This window comes from Puma concolor, chromosome C1 (genome assembly GCF_028749965.1).
Source record: "Puma concolor isolate L17-30 chromosome C1, mPumCon1.1.hap2, whole genome shotgun sequence".
Lineage (NCBI taxonomy): Eukaryota > Metazoa > Chordata > Mammalia > Carnivora > Felidae > Puma > Puma concolor.
The window spans coordinates 162,321,549-162,341,865 of record NC_141674.1 but is presented as its reverse complement, the minus strand read 5'-3'; the positions used below and the strand labels follow the sequence as shown (position 1 = coordinate 162,341,865).

Genomic DNA, 20,317 nt, shown 5'->3' with positions numbered 1-20,317 from the left:
AAGGAATCTACATAGTTAAAGCACAGGACATGGAAAGGTACTCCAGGAAAGAGTATGTATGAAGAGAAAAGAGGGTAATAACAGCATTTTGTTTCTCTTTTTGTACAGGGGAAGGAAGCAGATGTGCATGGAAGCAACTGAGTAAACACAGTAACCAGGTGCCTCCTCTCCAGCCAGTCCGACTGTTTGCTTTCATATGTTTGTCTGGGTCTTTCTCTGTCATCCTCCCCACCCAGTTACTTCCATCCTCTTTCTCTTTCCCCAGTCTCTCAGTACTCCCCAAGCAGTCTCTCCTCTTCCCTTCTCTCTTTCCCTCATCTGTGAATTGGAGGTACTGGAGGGAAAACTCACTCTTCACTGCCACTGTTCAAGATGCATGAAGAGGGATTTAAATCTGACTAAAGGAAAACTAGCTGCCTTAGGTTGGAAAGGTGGTCCGGGGTGGGGGGTGGGGGGTTGACAGCTACTATGTAAGGGCTATTAAATGTTAAGAATTCACAGAAAATTAATAGGAAATTGAACTAAAAGGAATCTGCCAGTCCTGCCCTCATTGGAATAGCCAGAGTCTATTTGGGGGAATACAAAGTAAGACAAAGAAGCAAAATTTGCTTTGCTGAACATCACTCCTCCTCTGAAGACTCTTTTGGGTTCCCAGGTTATGTTCAGGAGACCAGGCTGCAGGGCCATGGGTGTGATGGACTGGGCACCCTTCTCCAGGCCCACTGCTCCATGGGCACACCATCCATTCATATGCCTCCAATATGAGTCAAGCTCTGGCTGTCCCTTTCCTTTCTGAAAATCCTAGGGCAGGCAGAATCAGCACCACGGAATTTAACCCTCATTACATAATGGGTTGTGTTTTCCTCTAATTGCTCCACATGTATATGCCATGTGCTCCCATGTATTTGGGGCTACAATGAGATGTCCTCCAAGAAGTTGCAGATAAGACAGTTAGCAAGCATTAAACTTTAAAAAATGATATATCACTAACATCATGAAAAGCAATCGTGTTGCAAGTAGGTAACACTTCTGTGAAGTATTGTTGCCAGAGAATCGTATCTAAATTCAATCAAGTTCTAGATCCAAATACCAATTTATGGGATATACAGGGGATAAAGGGACATATTAGAAGACAACATGGAAGGCATGATTAAAATTCAGACTTAAAAAAATGTTTCTTCAAACTTATTATAAGGCAGATAGAGAGAGGGGCACCTTGGGTGGATCAGTCAGTTGAGCAACGGCCTTAGGCTCAGGTCATGATCACGTGGCCCAGGAGCTGGAGCCCTGCGTCAGGCTGTGCTGACAGCTTGGAGCCTGGAGCCTGCTTCTCATTCTGTGTCTCCCTCTCTCTCTGCCCTCCCCCACTCACGTCCTGTCTCTTTCTCTCTCTCAAAAATAAACATTAAAAAAAAAAAAAAGGAAGATAGAGAATCCAGAGATTAAGAAAGACTTAGAGAGGCACCTGGATGGCTCAGTCGGTTGAGCATCCAGCTTTTGATTTCAACTCAGGTCATGAGCCCAGGGTTGTGGGATCGAGCCCCACATGGGGCTCCATGCCAAGCACAGAAGCCTGCTTAGGATTCTCTCTCTCTCTCTCTCTCTCTCTCTCTCTCTCTCTCTCTCTCTTTCTCTCCCCCTCTGCCCCTCTCCCCCACTCACTCTCTCTTTCCTTCTCTAAAATAACAATAATGATAAAAAAAAGACTTAGAGACATTATCAACTATACAGAATCTACATGGATCCTAATAAAAACAAATTGCAAGAAAGAAAAAGTTACATGATAAATGGGGAAATTTGAACACTGACGATATTGATTATCTTAGGGAACTAATGTCAAATATTTCAATGTGTGATAATGGTATTGTTTGCTTCATAAGGAGTTCTTACCTTTTAGATACACACTAAAATAATTACAGATAAAACAATACTATGTTCTGGTACTTGAACCAAAATAATTCTGGGGATATTGGGGGATGAATGGGGGTATAACTAAAACAAGGTTGGCTGTGCGTTGATAATGATCAGAAGGGGAAGGGGCTATATAAGAGAAACATACTATTTTCTCTTCTTTTTGTATATTTTGAAATTTTCCATAATAACCTTTTCCAATAATAGATCAGAATAGAGCTACACAATGTCAATTTTTTTTTAAAGTAGTCACATCTGCCAAGAAAACACAGAAGTTACGGCAGAGACAGATGCCCATGGTGCCCACCCAAGCCTTTTCTAAGGCAAAGGAAGCTGGTGCAAGGACTTGCTTGCAAGGCTGCAGAGTCTACTCCATCCCTGAGGAGGAGGACGCATTTAGCAATCTCACCTTCATCCCATAAGCACCTTCTACAGTCACGGTGTTGCAGTGAAACTGAAGATAAAACGATGAGTGAAATACAGAAACTGATATCAAGGGATGCATAAGTGAAGTAAATAGGAAATTGTGATGGAGTCTGACTTACGATATTACAGTGTTGGACAAAGTGTGCTATGGGAGCACACGTAATGGTCATCTAACCGGAAGAGGTGACAGCCAAGCTGTCCTGAAGGATTCCCAGAACTGTCTTCTGATTATAATTCAATTCCCAGGCTCTGTCACTCTAGGAAGAGAATGAGCTGGCCAGAAGTTGTAGGCGTCCTGATCTCCTGGCAGCTTTGCTTCTCTCTATAAAGGTACAACATGGGCTTCTGGAACAAGTGGATCTCCCACACAGCTTGCCCACAGAAGGAGTACATCAGCCACAGGGGGTGAGGGTCCACCTCTTTGATCTTATTTTCAAATTAATGAACGGTCTCTCTGATTCTTACAGTACCTGAGATTTTCATACCTTTGTATATGTCCCTGAAAAAAAAAAATGTACTAATTTTTGATGTGCTGACAAATTAGGAATCTGAGATTGCAAAACCAGACCAATCCCTGAGAATTCATCAGGGTAATGTCATCCGCTTTAGGGTGTGCCTGGGTCTGGGTCGACACCAGCCTTCCCCAGTGATAGCCTTTTTCTCTGGGTGCTTCTTCGATCTTCAGTATTCCTTAGGGGTGGGACCATGTCTGCGGCTTCTTGGATTCTGAGTCATCCTCTTTCACCATGCAGGCCTCAAAGCATTTTGGTTTTTTAACAGATTTGTTCCTTGATTTCTTCCCCTTTCATTCAATCACACCAAAATAGTTAACATCTATTTGGGGATTAAGTCAGATGCAATAGACACTGTATAGGAAGCAGTTTTTAAAATGAAACATCAATGATTTTACTATGTTGACTTCATTTCCTACTTTGGCCTGTGATCACCGGCAGTCCTCAAATAAGCCCATCAACTGAGGATGTCCCTCCAAGCTACACTTCTAACTGAAGAATGAGAAACCAGAATATTATGAACTCCTTCCCAGAGGGAGACAATTTCTCTCATCTCCAGTGATTTCTCGGTCAATCAGCCAGATTCTTTCATCTGTAACAGGACACGGCAAACTTTTTCTTCAAAGATCCACACAGTAAATACTTTAAACTCTGTGGTCACACAGTCTCCACGGCAGCTACTCAAATCTGCCACTGTAGCGTGAAAGCAGCCGTGGACAACATGTTAACCAAATGAGTGTGGCTGTGTTCCAATAAAACTTTGTTCATGGACATTGAAATTTGAATTTCATATAAATTTAATGGGTCACAAAAACAGTAATCTTTTTTTGGTTTATTTCCAACCATTCAGAAATGTAAAACCCATTCTTAGCTCAGGAGACACACTGACAGCTGGTAGATCTTCCACTGCTCCATAGCAATGAATACCGGCAGTGATTCACTATACATCTGTGAGTTACGTGTGGTATCTTTGAAATACCACCTTACCAACCATAAGAATTATGACCTATAAATGGGTCTTAAGTTCATAGGTGGCAAACTTAAATTCTTATGGGAAAAATATTTTCAGTAAAATTAAACAATGGTCAGCACACAGAGCACGCACATGTATGCATGCACACACACATACACACACACACACACACACACACACACACACACACACACACACAGATACTGTACATATCCTAAATCCCAAATAGGGGGTGGTATATAATACATTTCTTTGTTTTTTTATGTAATACATTTCTAATTACCTTCCCTGCTTAGAAAAAAATTGTAAGATCAATGAAATAATGTAAGATCAATGAAAAATAATGTAAGATCAATGAAAAATAATGTAAGATCAATAATGTAAGATCAATGAAATAATAAGTTTGTTTTGCTTAACGGTATGTCTGCTGAGACTTTTTTCAATGGCTTTTATCCATCCAAATGTTCAAATGTCTTTCTCATTGTCAGATTAGTATTTGTACAATCTCATCTCCTCAGTCCCACCATAGTCCAAGAACTTGGACAGTTGATACATTAAAAGCTTTGGATTTTTTTCTTTAATCTAATGCATGTATCTATATATTTTTCAACCCCCTCCCCACATGCAAGTTATTATAGCATTGCCTGCCTATGACAACTTTCTAGGTGTGTCTAAAAACACTTCTAAGGCTTTATTTTCCTTGTTTTGTTTGTTTCAACTTGTATTGTGTACTTCTTTACTCAGGCACTTTTTCCTCTAGCTCCTCTTTTTTATTTCCAACCCCTGGGTCCCTCTTTTTCTAGCTCTCTACAACAGGTGTCACTTGCATGATGCATATACCCAAACTACATTTTGCAGCTATGGAAAAGGTCCCCCAGCATCATATCCCCAAATAGTACATAGGGGTTCATTGTACCATTCCTTCTTTTTTGTGTGTGTTTTATGTTTAAAAATGTCTGTGATTGCAAGTTTTAGAAAAATAGAGCACACATTCCTATGCTCTGGATTTGGTTCCAAAAGGAATTTGTGGCTGGGAAGAAATTAGCATATGTATATGCCACACCTGTGTGTCTTTGTTCACACTTCTCCCTCTACTTGGCATGCCCTCCCCAAATTCTCTGCCTAATAAAATCTCCCTCAACCTCCAAGGTCCAGGCAAGAACCTGTAGGAAGCATCCCTGCCAAGCAGAGCTGATAACTGTCTCCTTGGCATTCCCAAAGCATTTCATACATCTCCATTAAAGCACTTACCATTGCATTGTGGTTAGTTGTTTACGTAGCTATCCCATTCTGGCCACCCATCCCCCAAGTCAATGGCAACTCATTTTTTTTTTTTTCCCCTGCCCCCACCACCCTCCCACACAGCCCCACAGTACCTGGAATAAGGTATCATGATTGCATTTCTCAGAAATACTGAGGGCAGTTTCCCAACTTCCATCAGCACCCTTAATCTTCCTCCTCCCCCACAAAATTAACAATCTAAGTAAAAATGCAACTTCAGAACAAGTACCCCAAGGCCCTCTTAGAATGAGATTGCCACTCCTATCTGTTCTTTAAAGGAATTCTAGCATCAACACTACAGAAAAATGCAAGGTTATCTTGACACCACAAAATAAAATATTTACATGGCTCTTCCCAGTTTTCAAAGCACTACTTGCACCATTTGTTATTGTTATTTGATCCACTAATCCCTGGTAAGACAGTTCTATCCTCATTTTTCAGACACTCAGGGAAGTAAAAGTGACATCTCCATGATCAGAGCTGGTGACAGTCTGGGCCTAAAACCCTTAACTTATTTATTGATCTATCCACTCTCCCATACTCCATGAATGCTAGGCTCAGTATTTGTGGAGGTTTATTTTTTTTCCCCCACCTTTGGTAGGTTTTTTCCCGTACTGTGAATGGTGGTGGCATTAGATTGTGGCTCTATGTTCTAAAAATATATTCTAAGCAAAATCATTTGGGCAGATCCACATTATGAAAAGACAGAGTCAAATACACCCCACTTGTGTTAGTATTGCTCTATGATTCTGCCATAAGTACTTATTGACTAAAGGATTTCCAGTGAATTGCGGACTGTTCAGAAAAGGCATGCCACGCATTTCTGAAAATAGAAATATGTAATCTATTATCTAAAAAAATTCACTGGTGAGGAAGCACTACTATTTATAGGTCAAGTACAAGAGCTTGATTTTCTCTTCTTTTATAATTCATCTTTCCTAAACTATTAAATTTAGATTACTTATCACATTAGCAGCCTCTTCACTTAAATATGCTCTCAGTTCCTCTACATAATTCTGTATGATTTAACCATCACTTCAATTCTCTTACTATTTATTGCAAGCAATTCTTCTAATATTAGTACATATCATTTTCAAGTAAATAGGGCACTGTCTGCCAAAAAATCTTGCTACTGTGTGGTAATTGAAAGTAAAGATTATTTCTCAGATATATTAATTTTTCAAATGAGCCACATTTAGCTTTTCTCAAATTACTTAATTTTTTTCAACAAAGGCCTGTAATAGTAAAGTATTCAGAGCACGTCACATTTAAGATTTTCAAGTTTGATCTGGTTAGGAATCTGCTAATTGTAAAAAATTTCAATATGGCAGAGCCCAAAATATTTCACACAAATGCAAATAGAGATGTCATGCAGATAGCTGCAAGACATGAATCACTGCCCTGCCGCATCAAACCCGAAAATTCAGAGGCAGTTCACTCTGCAAGATCTCTCTGCTCAGTTCTTAAAAGTTCAGAGGCATCACCTTTTAATCAGGGTAATAAAGAATAATTGCTAACATACTGCGTACTGTTTACTGCTAAACCCACAATCTGGACAAACAGAGAATTATGCTGTCAGAGCCTGGAAACAATTGCAGTCCGCAGTTGTTACACGGGGACACCCTCCTTCTGTAGAGCTGTCGTCAGGAGTTAAGGATGCTTTGTGATTTTTAATTTTTCAGAGTCAGGGTCTTTCCCCCCCGAGACGCAGGCACTCCGGGGAAAGCGGTCTCCCGCGTGACCTTCCTAACACAGACCTTGAGCAAGCGACTGCGGGGGCAGGAGCTGAGAATTTCAACGAGGACACTTGCTTGACAGCTCCGCTGGGTCCCTCACACTTTGCTTTCGGGGACAAAAAAGGAATGTTACTCCGCACCTGCCCTTCCCCTCACCCCTCCTTAAAACTTAAATTACATGTACCCCTACGGTCTGAACAGCAAGAAGAAAGGTACGGAGCTATCCTGCCGTCCCGTGAGGCCGAGGGGAAATCGCCCCCCACCCACGAGCGCAGCCTGCAGCGGCGGGCCGGCGGGTGGGCGCGCGCGGGGGGGGGGGGGCGAGGAGAAGGTGAAGGAGGGCCGGGCGAGGGGGGCCCGGAGCGGCTGGCGCTGCCCCCGCACCCCACTGCGCTGCCTTGTCTCCACCACGTGGAAGAATCTCGTGCGGGTGGCGCGCGCCCCCGGGAAGCGGGGGGGTGGGTCTGGGTGAGCCCCCTCCCCCGGCCGGGACGCGGCCCCTCTCAGCTCCCTCCCCCGCGCTGCGCCCAGGTGAGGGGCAGGGGCGGCGCCGCCGAGCCCCAGCCCGGCTTGGGGGGCGGGGGGGACCCGAGCTACCTTTTATCCAGGCAGGCGATCCACTCGGCTGAGGAGGAAGAATGGGCGGCGTGCGCAGCGACCATGTTGGGCAGCGGCGCGCGGTGTCCCCGGCTGCGGCGACCTCCCGCGCTCGCTCTGCCTCCGCCTCCGCCCAGCCCGCGGCGCCGACCCGCTCCTCCCGGCCCGTCTCGCGACCAGCGCGCCGGCGACGGGCCCGCCCTCCCAGCGGGCTCCCGCGGCCTGCGGGGCGGGGGGCCGGCGGGGGAGGGGACTCGAGGGGCGGGACGCGGGGACCGGGAGGGCCCGAGCCGCCCGCCCGCAGCTGCACTGCGGCGCCGGGGGTGGGCAGTCCCGCGGTCCCGCCCGCTGCGGGGAGGGCGGCTCGGGGCGACCCAGCGTGGCCGGCCACCTGCGACAGGTGGCCGCACGTCTCGGGGAGACCTGGGCCTCGGAAGCGCGGACGGAGCGAAGGCGCCAAGGGTGGGGAGGGGGGAGGGGGAGGAGGAGGGGGCGGGGGTGAATGTCAGTGTATATATTTTTCATACAGCGAATGCCACTAAAATGGCTGCTGCCTCCCTGTTTCCTTAGAAACCCATTAGTCTTCCTCGGCGGTGGTCGAAACTTGCTGGCGGTTTCTTGCTCACCTTTCCCGTTTCCCCTTTCAAAAGGGATGAAGAGGAAGGTTATCAAGGCTTAGGGCCGGAGCACCCACGGTAGTCACCAAGTGTGGAGTCCAGGGGACAGTTTGTCCTGAAGGGTGAGGAAGAGCTGGGATGGAATGGAGGGGCAGTGAAGGCATGTTGGAAGCAGGAGGGGGCGGGGGGGCAGCCAGTGGGCCAGAAGGGTCACCAGCGGTGACTGAGGGGATGCCTAGCCGAAGTCTCTGGCCTTGAACCTGGGACCTGCTTGGGCCTCCATCACCTGCATGGAGAGAAGAAACACAGTTAAGAGTGGGGAGTAGTGGAGCCACAAGCAGAACTGAGGTTTGGGGTCTGGGAGCCAAGATCCCAAGGCACGTGGGCAAACTTGCATGGTTGGCCCCACGTGCCGGCCCTTTCCTTGGCTGGAGTGCTGAATGGGTAGGTGGTCACTTCATCCTGTCCCTGGTAGGCGTGCACAACAAATGTTATGCCTAGAAGTTGTTTGGTTACGTTCAGCCAAAAATCAAACTAAGCTCTAATCGTTATTTAGGAATTTGGGGACAAGTTAAATCTTTCGGACTACTACCAAACCCTGTTTTGATATTTATGCTGTACCTTTAGGAATAGATCATGGGAAAAGAGACATAGCACTGCTAACCTCACTTTGTTTTTTTTCTCTCCTGCCCTGCCCTTACTCCCCTGCTCAGAGGAGGCTCAAGGAGACTGGAGAATGAAACAGCAGGTGCATTCTGGGATGCTTTTATCCTAATAAAACTCCTCCAAAGACTTCGCTGTTTTCCCTCTGCTCGATAGTCAGGATCTGGTTTCAGACCTGCCACCCCATTCTCTCAGCAACACCTCCCTGCTTGGTGCTTGTCCCCAGCTGAACTCCATCCATTTCTATCATGTTTTAGGTAAGTACTATTTAAAATGTTACGCTATACAAAGAGTACCAAAGGCATTTCTGTTGCTGCTTTTCTTTCTGATAGAGGTATGAGGGAGGAAATGGGTCTCATATTTATTAAGATTTGTTTATAAAGAGCTCTTGAGAACATTTCAAGGTTACCAAATGCTTTCTCAAAATGCCTTTACTCAAGAATAAATGTAAGGAGCTAGAGGAAAAAATGACTGTATATGATGTTTCATTACCAGAATCTCAGAGTTGACATGGTTTTTGGCCATAATACTAAGAGTCACCATTTATTGAATATCCGTTGGTGTCACAAGCTATGCAGAAATCTCCACAAGTGTTATCCCATTTAATCTTCCGAACATTCTATGAAGCCAAGTCAGAAGGAAAGCTGCCCAGGCCACTACTCCACAAAAAGGGACAAAAATCTTAGAAAATGAAACGTAGAAAATTATATTTATCAGTCCTTTGAGGGAGAGTGTTGTTTGGGTTAAAAGAACCCTGATGAGCTACTTGACATGGCAATGAGAGCCCAAGAAGTCAAATGTGCATTCTAAGGAGCATAGGTCTAATGAACTGCAAGGCATCTTGTTTTGCTCTATGGAAACCCTGTCTTTCCTCAAAATAGAAGTTGAAGAATTATTTAAAAAATATTCTTTCGGGGAACCTGGGTGGCTCAGTCGGTTAAGCGGCCGACTTCGGCTCAGGTCATGATCTCGCGGTCCGTGAGTTCGAGCCCTGCGTCAGGCTCTGTGCTGACAGCTCAGAGCCTGGAGCCTGTTTCAGATTCTGTGTCTCCCTCTCTCTGACCCTCCCCCATTCATGCTCTGTCTCTCTCTGTCTCAAAAATAAATAAACATTAAAAAAAAAATATTCTTTCAAAGGAGTACCAGCAATCATTGGCTTACCCAGAGCCCTCTTATGTTCCCATTTAGCTGTGGTCGTAGGTACCAGTAACTCCAGTGTACTCACCAGGACAAGGACACTGAGCCTCAGGAAAGATTGATAACTTGCTCTTGAGAGCCCAGCTACTGGCCTCTCAGGACTGGGGGTTCCTGAACCAGACCCAGGTCTGATTCCAAAGCCCTTGCACTTCAGAGATGGAGTCACTGGTTTGGTCAAAAGAATCAAGAGTAGACGGCAAGTAAAAAATGACTGCCCAGGTGATAAGAATAAAATAGTTATGTATTTTTTTATATAAAGAAATAAGGAAACTTGTGAGAAACAAGGATAGGAGAGACCCTTGAAATATCTGGAAAAAGTTCACTGTTCTACAACTTACTCTTAGTGTCTAAAAGGGATTTGAGTCAAGAACTACGGAGGTAAAGAAGATGTTGTAACATGATTATGCTATTATGAAGAGGAAGAAAGTAAGGGATTTTCTTTGGTTTTGATGCAAAAGGCAAAGAACCAGAGAATATTTATTCTTTTTCTTTCTTTAAAAGAATGTAAATCAAGCCAGACTAAAAAGACCACATATGGTATGATTCCATTTAGATAAAATGTGCAGAAAAGGCAAGTCTATAGAAACAGAAAGTAGATTAGGGATTGCCTAGGTCTGGAGAGTGGGAATGGGGAGTGACTGCAAATGGGCCCAAGAAATCTTGGAGTGTTGGAAGTGTGCTAAAATTGGCTTGTTGTGATGAATGCACAACTCTGTAAATTTAACAATATCATTGGTGTATTTAAAATGAGCGAATTTTGGGGCACCTGGGTGGCTCAGTCGGTTAAGCGTCTGACTTCAGCTCAGGTCATGATCTCACAGTCTATGAGTTTGAGCCCCGGGTCGGGCTCTTTGCTGACAGCTTGGAGCCTGGAGCCTGCTTCGGATCCTGTGTCTCCTTCTCTCTCTGTGCCTTCCCCACTTGTGCTCTGTCTCTCTCTGTCTATCAAAAATAAATGAATGTAAAAAAAAAAAAACTTTTTTGTAATGAGAGAATTTTATGGTATGCAAATTATATCTCAAATAAAACTGGAAAAGCAAATAATAATAATAATAATAATAAAATAATAAACCCATCTGGTAGGAGAAATAAAAAACATGTATTGATCTTTTGGAGGAAAATAAAGTATAGGAGAAAAAGTAAAAGCTACCCATAATTCCACCACCTAGAGATAATAATTTATCTCTAATACTTTAGTGCATTTTATTCTTAATTTCCCATTTGAAAAAGATACAATCATATATACACCCATAAAAACATGCATATAACTAGCTACTTACATTCAATTACGTGTACAGTTGACCCTTGAATCGCTTCAGGATTAGGGGCGCTGATATACACACCACACACACCTTCAGCCTCCCACCACCGCCTCCCCACCATCCCCACCTCCATGCAGTCAAATCTGCATATAATTTTGACTCCCCCAAAACTTTACTACTAATAGTCTACTGTTGACCAGAAGCCTTATCAACATCAGTCAGCTAATCCTCATTATGTATATGTATTGTGCACTATATTCTTACAATAAAGTAAGCTTCAGGAAATAAAATATTACTGAGAAGATCATAAGGAAGAGAAAGTACATTTACTGTACTGTCCATATTGATCAAAATAAATCCACATGTAAGTGGACCCCCTGCAGTTCAAACCCAAGGTATGCAAGGGTCAACTGCATATGTCTATAGATACATGCATTCATACAAACTTGAAAGCATTAGTATTTTATGTAACTTTTTCTATTTGGAATGGAAAAGTGCTTTACATGTTTAAAATAATCTTCATTAAAATAATAGCTACAAAATATTCTAATGTATGGATATAATTTACCTAAAGTATCTTCCTTTGAGGCCTGTTTTTTCATTGGCAAAAAATATTTGTTTAATCTCCTTCCTATAGGTTAGTGAATTCTTTCTCTATGAGAGAGCTGAGATCTTCATTGAAGATCTCCAATGAGATAAGGATAGGTTACAAGACCCAAGTTCGTTAATGCCAGTGACTACTAATTGTAGAACTTTGAATGAGTTACTTAATATCCAAGTTCCATTTTGTTCATCTGAGCAGAGGTTCAGGGTTAGGAATTTGAGAAACGGTTGAGATTAAGTTGCAGTTCCATCCTCTATCTACAGTTTGACCTTAAGTGAATTACTTAGCCTAAGACCTTGTTTCATCATCAGTAAAGTGGAGACATTAATGGAATTATACATGAATATGATGGTTATAGGAAATTTAGCATAAGTTCCAGGTACATAATGCATCCTCAATAACTGTTAGCCATTATTGTTGTTGTTGTTGTTGTTGTTGTTATTGTTGTATTATATAATATTATCTATATTATATTACAGTTATTACTTTCTGTATAATGCAGATAAATAGCATCTGCTATTATCTGAAATGCCCTCTGCATTTCATGGGAACCTGGTGACAATCAATTGAGATCTGTTATACTAAAGGGCCTTGGCATCTGTTAATTATGCATTTTGGCTGTGTGAGATATAAAGGATGCGTCTGCCTCCATGAGAAACACTAAAGTTTCCTGAAGACTATTTTAGACTTGGTCTCACAATCTTTTCTCCATTCACTCTATGCTTACCTGGCTCTGTCATTCTTCATATTATAATATAGAGATCAATAGCACAGTGACAGAAGCACAATAAGGCCTCACATTTTCCCAGTCCTGGGAATTCTGTTATAGATTAGACATTCATTAGACATCCCCATATTTGTGTATAGGGAGAATCTGATTCACCCTGTTTTAGCTACCTCACTGGAAGGTGGGTTATAAAAATATATCCATCACTCTTGCTGGTGATACAACCAATTTATTGAAGAAGCAGGACTTCTGGGTGAAATTATGAAAGCAACTTTATTCATTATAAGAAAAAATTTTTGTAACCATATGTGGTAATAGATGTTAACTAGACTTATTGTGGTGATCATTTCACTTATTACGGTGATCATAATAATATCTAATTATTATGTTGTACATTTGAAACTAATATAATATTATATGTCAAATGTACTTCAACTTTAAAAAAATAAATAAAAGCAATTTTAGTGTTTTTTCTCTCTGCTTTAGACTTGTTCAGTAGGGTAATTCTACTCTGCCACTGGATATATAGCTTTTTTGGTCACTTTTTTTTTTTTTAAGTTTATTTTGAGAGAGAGATGTGTGCACATGCAAGTGAGAGCGCACAAGTCGGGGAGGTGGAAAGGGGCAGAGAAAGGAGGACAGAGAGAATCCCAGGCAGGCTCCACACTGTCAGCACAGAGCCCAACACGGGCTCGAACCTGTGAACCATGAGATCATGACCTGAGCCAAAACCAAGAGTCTGATGCTTAACTGACTGAGCCACCCAGGTGCCCCTATGGAGTCCCTATTAAAATCTTTAGGAATTAGTAGTCCTTGGAATACATTTTGGAAAACTTTGCTTAGCTGACTGAGCCACTCAGGCCATTTTTGGTCACTTATAGATGATAGAAAGTACTACAGTTTTTCTGTTAAAGTGTCCAAACCAATATATTACTAAATACTTCTATCTTTATTCATAGAGAATTCTCTCTTCCTCCCCCATTTAGAGCTGGCACAGGCTGGTTCCAGCCTTTAGGAAAGAAGATATGGTCAGCTTCTTTTTTCCTTGCTCTTTCTGCCTGTACTTAATGCCTGCTAGTTTTTACCCTTCTAGAATCAAAGAATTAGGGAAGGGAGGAGAGAAAAGGAGAGGAGGAAAGGAAAGTTCTCCCTTGGCTGGGACAGTTGGCATCACATTTTCCAGGCCTGACAAAGGTATCAGGTCAGCTCTTTCTCTCGTGGGTATTTCACATATTCTTGGTCAGCCTTCAGTGTAGGCAAGTGCCACTGTTTTGGCTACCTGCTCCCCCTTCGGGCCTGGCTTCCCTGAGGTCCCCTCCAAACTGCCTCCTTCTGTACCATCCGAATTTACCCTCCACCCATACCCAGCTGTCTTCTTTTTTTTTTTTTTCAACGTTTATTTATTTTTGGGACAGAGAGAGACAGAGCATGAACGGGGGAGGGGCAGAGAGAGAGAGAGACACAGAATCGGAAACAGGCTCCAGGCTCCGAGCCATCAGCCCAGAGCCTGATGCGGGGCTCGAACTCACAGACCGCGAGATCGTGACCTGGCTGAAGTCGGACGCTTAACCGACTGCGCCACCCAGGCGCCCCTGCCAGCTGTCTTCTTGAGCAGGACTTATAGGGACTGAGGGATTGTTCTCTCCTATGTGTCTCACATCTGGTCCATAGAAATATTTGTGCCTATTCCCCCCACCCCCCGATAAACTCTGAAAGCACAGACTAGTCCTAACAACAGCACTTACCCCCATTGCCAAGAAATTCACAAATCCTCTCCCCTGATCTGTAGATTCCAAGGTTGGAGTCAGACATGAATTCCCCTTGCTCTTGACTTAGGGAACTGTTCTCTGAGTGGCCCAGTGGAGCCTTCCCTACCCCCCACCCTTGGTGGTAGGAATCACAGCACAGCTCTCACCAAGAAAATACTCCTTAGGAAATCCTCCTTGAGTTTCCACTTCCTGGACACTGTTATTTCCTCCTGCGATGAGAAGTTTTAGACTCATGGAGCTGATCTTTGTCTTCTTTGGTATTTTGATTGAAGGCCTGCATCTTGGCACCTCACTTTGGGATTTCATATCTATCCTAGTTTGGTGCCTCAGGTGAAACTTGAATTTAGCATCTGTGATAGGCTAGTGAAAACGGAATCAAGCCAACTTCCTTTTCCATACCTTCAACATTAATGCCTACTCAACTAAGACAATTGCCTTTCCCAGGCAAGGCTATTCACCTGGGAGTTGTAAGGACTACCACAGGAATACCACACTCATTAGGAGAGTGTAGCTCACGTGGTCTCATAAGCTTTCTAAAGAAGAAATGCATAATTAAAATTGTCTGATCAGGAGAGGCCCAATTTGTGGTTTATAATAAACAAGCGTCATGGTCTTGATTTAAAACTTGGAAGATTTGTCAATTTGGGGGAGTGTATTTGGATTAAAATCTTAAAACAATAGGCAGGGATAGGAAAGTGGCTAACAATTTGGTGATGATAATATAAAAATTTTATCGATAAGGCAAAGTCACAATGACCCATTTTTAGAACCTCATATTAGGCTTCTTTGTGAGTTTTAAAAGTAGAATTGTTTGTTTTTGGTATATGTAGCATTATCGCATGTAAGAGCCAATTAGAGAGGAATTAGCTATGCAGTTTGAATTGCACTTTAGATATATCCAATTTGGGGGCACTGGAATTAAAGTAAACATTGAAATATTATGAAAAACAAGGAAAAATAGTCTTGGGATTATCTAGTGACTGCCTTCCAATTTCCAGATTCATGATGAACTAATGTAAAATTTTAAGTTGTCAGTTTTTATAGTCCCTAAAAAGAGGCTATGTGTGGTAATAGTCTTCTGCAGAAAGGTAAATTGTATAGTCAGGAGACATAGTTAAAATGAACCTTCTGAAAAAAATATTACTCAGAGATAAAATGTATGACTTAGTTACGGAAGCAAGTCCTAAAAGAGAAGAAAAGTCTTTTGCTCCAGAAGTAAAATTGTATTATAGAGAAAGATACTGACCTCTATAAAGAAAACTGGTAGTTATTTGCATTAGTTCCTATATGAACCCCCTGCCTAAGGGGAATTGGTTATGAAAGAGTTTGAATGCTCCACCTGGCCATGTTTTCAGAAGGGACAGTTCCTCTGTAATCAAGAACTGTGAAAATCACTGATAGGCAAATCACTCTGGTCTAAATAAGGAGCAGGTTCAACACCCCACCGATGGGGTTTTGGGGTGATGGTGGGGGTTTCAGGGTTGACAGCCAAGAAAGAATTCTTGAAGACCTCTTTGGTGCAAAAAGGTGATTTTATTAAAGCATGGGGCCAGGACTCATGGGAAGAAAGAGCTGCATTGGGGTTGTGACAGGTAACTGATTATATACCTTCAGGTTGGGAGGGGGTTAGGGATAGAGTAAGTCTCTAAGGCACTTTGGAAACAAGGTTTCCAGGACCTTGAGTGGCTAGCTGCTGTTAGGAAAATGCCATTTATTACCATTTAGTAAAACCTCAGTCATGAGACCCTTCAGATGCACATCAGGGAGCCATAAGCTTGGAGTATGATTGCCAGCATATATCTTGGGGGAGTTGAGATAAAGGAAGTTTCTAAAGGAATTTTCATATGTTAAAGTCAACTTACAGGATCCTGGGGTGAGAGTGGGGGTCCAGGATAATGTTAAGCCAAGAGTCCCTTTTGCCCCTAGTAAAGTGTCACCATCGAGGCAACTGCACTCCTGGAGGGAGGTCTCTCTGCCTGTTTCAAGGACTCGTCAATGGGCTGTTGGCAATAAGGGAATTTACTTTTTCACTTGCCTTAGTTTCCCATGCCACCATGGCAAGCACTTAAACCCCTTTCCATCTTGATGAGGGTGATATTAGGGCTCCTGGAAACAGAGTCGATAGGTTTCCAGAGATCAGACTATGGATAAGATTGCCTTTGTCTTGCAGTTTACTAAGTTATCCATAAACTTATGGATAGGAGACTCCTGTCCTGCATGACTGTGATCTCTGTCAGCCAACCATTTGCTTTCTTTCCTTTCCCTTGTTCTTGGGCATCCAGGAGTGTCTGAGGAATATCACACATATCCTACCTGGGGCAGCGGGGGTGCATGCTGTTAGCCTGTACTTTGCCCTCAGCTTGCCCCATGCTCCCTCATCACCACCAGAGCCAAAACCTTCCTTACCTAAACAAATGTCCCTCTGTGTGTGGAAGAGTACTATATGCTACTTGTTCAGGTTGAGTTGGTTAGAGAGGCAGTAATGAACTTGGTTAAGTAGTTTGGGGTGAGGAAAATGTCACCATGTCACAGCATTAGTCTTAGGCCAATTTTCTAGTGGAGTATATCTATTTTGGTGAAATAACAAGCTACTGTTGCTTTTTAATATTATGCAAGAAGAGCATAGTATAGTCTTCAACTCAGAAAATCTCTGTCTTTGTTATTATACACATTTTTCACACTAATAGGGAAAATTATCATGAAAACAATTTCAAGTGAATTACAGCCACCCAACATTTGTTACAATCTCCTTTCCATCTGTAATCCAATGTGGGCTCCAACATATTTCAAAAATAGATTGCTTCATATAGTGGATTCCGTAGAGAAAATAAGCACAGAACGGAGTTTATGACTAAAAATCATATTGATTATATTAAACCCAAAACATGCAGAACTTGAAGGAAGTAAACAGAGAATTGTCATTTAAAGTGAGACATAAAATTTTGACTGGGCAATGAAGTAATGAGTTGAGCTCTTTTGCTTAGGTGTCCCAATTTTCACATAAAAAAATATGGTAGTGCTGTGCTACTAAAGAAGATACATTTACTGGCATTTCTGGATTAGAAGTACTAGTTTAGTTTCAGAGGCAGAAAATAACTCAGGAGGCTTAGAAGAAGTCAAGAGGCAAAGACAGGATTCTTTACCTGCTATGACTCTGCAGGGCAAGGGGGACCACACACTTTCAGCTCTCCAAGTTCACAACAGGGAGATTCCAATTCTGTCAGTTCTTTCCTCTTCCTGATGGCCCTGAGGCTTTGCAGCTGTGATTCTGGCAGCTCCTCACCAACTCTGGGAGCTGCACAGTTTAAACCCTGGAAATGGAGCCTTCCCCTCAGGTGAAGCTAGGCCCTGACCTGTTTGTGATAGGTGTGTCTGTGTCTAAGATAACCCCACTGCCACCCACTCAGTTACCTCCCAACAGGAGGTTCGTTTCTTTACACCATTAATTCATCTAGTCATTCAAGTCAGTAAATATTTACTGAGCTCCTACAAATGTGCCAGGCACTATGCTAGGCACTTAGGGAAGAGAACAGACAAGTGTCCTACTTGCATGGAATATTGTAGTGGGTAAAATAAATATAAGCAAATTAACACATAAATATATGTCTAGTGGGGACAGGCTATGAAGGACAATTAAGCAAAATAAGGTAGTACAGAGATGGAGAAGGGGCTTCTATTTGATACAAAGTAGTCAGAAAAGACCTCCCTGAGAAGGTGACATCTAAGCAGAGTGTGGGACCTGTCTGTACACCACCTGTCTCATCCCCAGCCACTTGCTCCTCTTTGGTTGCCACAGCAAAGTCTTGCAGACTCCGTGCAGACCCCCGTGGTTTCCCTGCCTGAGGATCACTAGTCGCAGGTCTAGAATGTCTGACTCCTCTCCCCATTCCTCTCCAAACTCAGCTGAAACGCCAAACTGCAGGGCTTTGTCTCCTGAGCAACTGCCGATGGGGCTAAAGGATGAAATACGGAAATGCAGAGGATTTAATTCCCCTGAGTGAATTGTGACCAGTGGGAGACAAGAGATTGGAGGATACTGGGCAGATAAACGTCCTCTCCCTTTTTCCCTCTGATGAACTGTTCCAATATATGATTTCTCCATACAGCCTGTCGGAAGTCGACCTCTGTGACCAAGCCTATGTGCTTACTGACTGCTGTAGTTTGGATTGTGTTCCCCAAAAGATATGTTGAAATCTTGAACCCAGTACCTTATTGGAGAGAGGGTCTTTGCAGATGTAATTGAGTTAAGATGAGGTCATCAGGGCAGGTCCTAACCCAATATGATTGATGTCTTTATAAGAAGAAAAGACAGAGACACAGAGGGAGAAGACGGCCATGTGATGACAGAGACCAAGGTTGGAATGATGCATCTACCAGCCAAGGAACACCAAGGATTGTCAGCAAACACCAGAAGCTAGAGGAAACGAGGAAGGATCCCCTACAGGTTTCAGAGGGCATATGGCCCTACCAACATCTTGATTTTGAATTTCTAGCCTCCAGAGCTGCAAGACAACAAATTTCTGTTGTTTTAGGTGACCCTGTTTGTGGTACTTTGTTACAACAGCCCTAGGAAACAAATATACTGAGTGACCAGCTGTGTGAGATTTACCTCCCAAATAGAGCACTAACAGTGCTTAAGTCCGTGCCTGGAGCTCTGTTCTCCAGAGAGCTGTGACTGTGACTGGAACCAAAGACCTGAATAAAATGAAAGGTGATATTTGAGGACAGAGATTACAGACAGAGGGAAGAGTCCATGCAAAGGTGGCAGCATGCTTGATGTGTTAGAGGACCAGGAAGAAAGGTAGTGTGTTTGGAAAATTAATAAGGGGAAGAGTGTCAAGAAATGAAGTCAAAGAGGGAGCCAAAGGGGCGCCTGGGTGGCGCAGTCGGTTAAGCGTCCGACTTCAGCCAGGTCACGATCTCGCGGTCCGTGAGTTCGAGCCCCGCGTCAGGCTCTGGGCTGATGGCTCAGAGCCTGGAGCCTGTTTCCGATTCTGTGTCTCCCTCTCTCTCTGCCCCTCCCCCGTTCATGCTCTGTCTCTCTCTGTCCCAAAAATAAATAAACGTTGGAAAAAAAAAAGAGGGAGCCAAAGAAGACACCATCCCTAGGGCCTTATGGACCATAGAAAGGACTTTGGATTTTTTTAAACAATGTATTATTAAAATGTAATTTACACTTAGGAGTAAAATGAACAAATCTTAAGGGTATGGTTTTGTGAATTTTTTTTACATATTGCTCTGGTTTGAATATGTCCCCCAAAATGCATGTGTTGAAACCTAACCCCCCAGGTGATGGTATTGAGGTTGGGCCTCTGGGAGGTGATTAAGTCACGAGGGCAGATATATTGTAAAAGAAACCCAAAAGAGCTCCCTTGCCTCCTCCTGCCATGTGAAGACACAGGAAGTCTGCCATTTGGAAGAAGGCCATCACCATGCTGGTACCCTGACCTCAGACTTCCAGCCTCCACAACTGTGAGAAATAAATTTCCATTGTTTACAAGCTATCCATCTCTGGTATTTTGTCATAGAGACCCGAATAGGCTAAGACACATATGTATAGCCCAGTGTGACCACCATCCAGATCAAAATATGGAACACTTCTATCACGCCCAAGAATTCCCTTCTATCTTCCAGTCAATACAACTTATCAATCCTGGGGTAACCACTACTCTCACTTTTATCACCACAGATTGGTTTTACCTGATTTTGAAGATGATGTGAATGGAATCATATGGTATATATTGCTTTTGCTCAAAATGGTGCTTTTGAGATTCATCCAAGTTGCTACATAGAAGCTTCACTTATGTGTATTGCTGCATAGTATTCCACTGCCTGGATCACAATTTGTTTCCTGTTCTCCTGGTTATTTGCAGCTTAGGCATATACTGAAGGAAGCTGCTAAGAACATTTATGTACTCTTTTCTTTTTGGACATATGCAATCATTTATTTTGGTATAAACCCAGGACTGTACTTTCTGGGTCAGTAGGGGTAGGTTTATATTATTAGTTTTTCAAAGTGATTGCACTGTTTTATACTCCCAC

At 43.0% G+C, this 20,317-nt stretch overlaps 2 protein-coding genes across 10 annotated transcripts in view; one reads left to right on the top strand and one right to left on the bottom strand.

Annotated features, from left to right (window-relative positions):
- The window catches only part of RAPGEF4 (Rap guanine nucleotide exchange factor 4), a 290,032-nt gene extending 282,398 nt beyond the window's left edge, over window positions 1-7,634 (bottom strand). For both annotated transcript variants that reach the window (XM_086718909.1, XM_086718910.1), the window contains exon 1: window positions 7,437-7,634. In XM_086718909.1, the coding sequence (XP_086575035.1) occupies window positions 7,437-7,501 (65 nt within the window). In that variant the 5' untranslated portion in view covers window positions 7,502-7,634. The remainder of the gene's footprint in view (window positions 1-7,436) is intronic.
- LOC147578531 (uncharacterized) lies at window positions 6,848-19,136 on the top strand. Of its 8 annotated transcripts, none has more exons than XR_015255310.1 (4): window positions 7,720-7,836; window positions 8,087-8,175; window positions 8,769-8,973; window positions 18,382-19,136. XR_015255310.1 is itself a non-coding variant. In XM_086718918.1 (3 exons), exons 1-2 carry the CDS (start codon window positions 7,500-7,502, stop codon window positions 8,133-8,135), a joined length of 309 nt encoding a protein of 102 aa, XP_086575044.1. In that variant the 5' UTR covers window positions 7,418-7,499; the 3' UTR covers window positions 8,136-8,175; window positions 8,769-8,846. The 8 variants fall into 8 exon arrangements, 1 of the variants encoding a protein (XP_086575044.1); XR_015255309.1 differs by having other exon boundaries at window positions 7,766-7,898; XR_015255307.1 differs by having other exon boundaries at window positions 7,766-7,898; window positions 8,007-8,175.
- The last annotated feature ends 1,181 nt before the right edge of the window (window positions 19,137-20,317 follow it).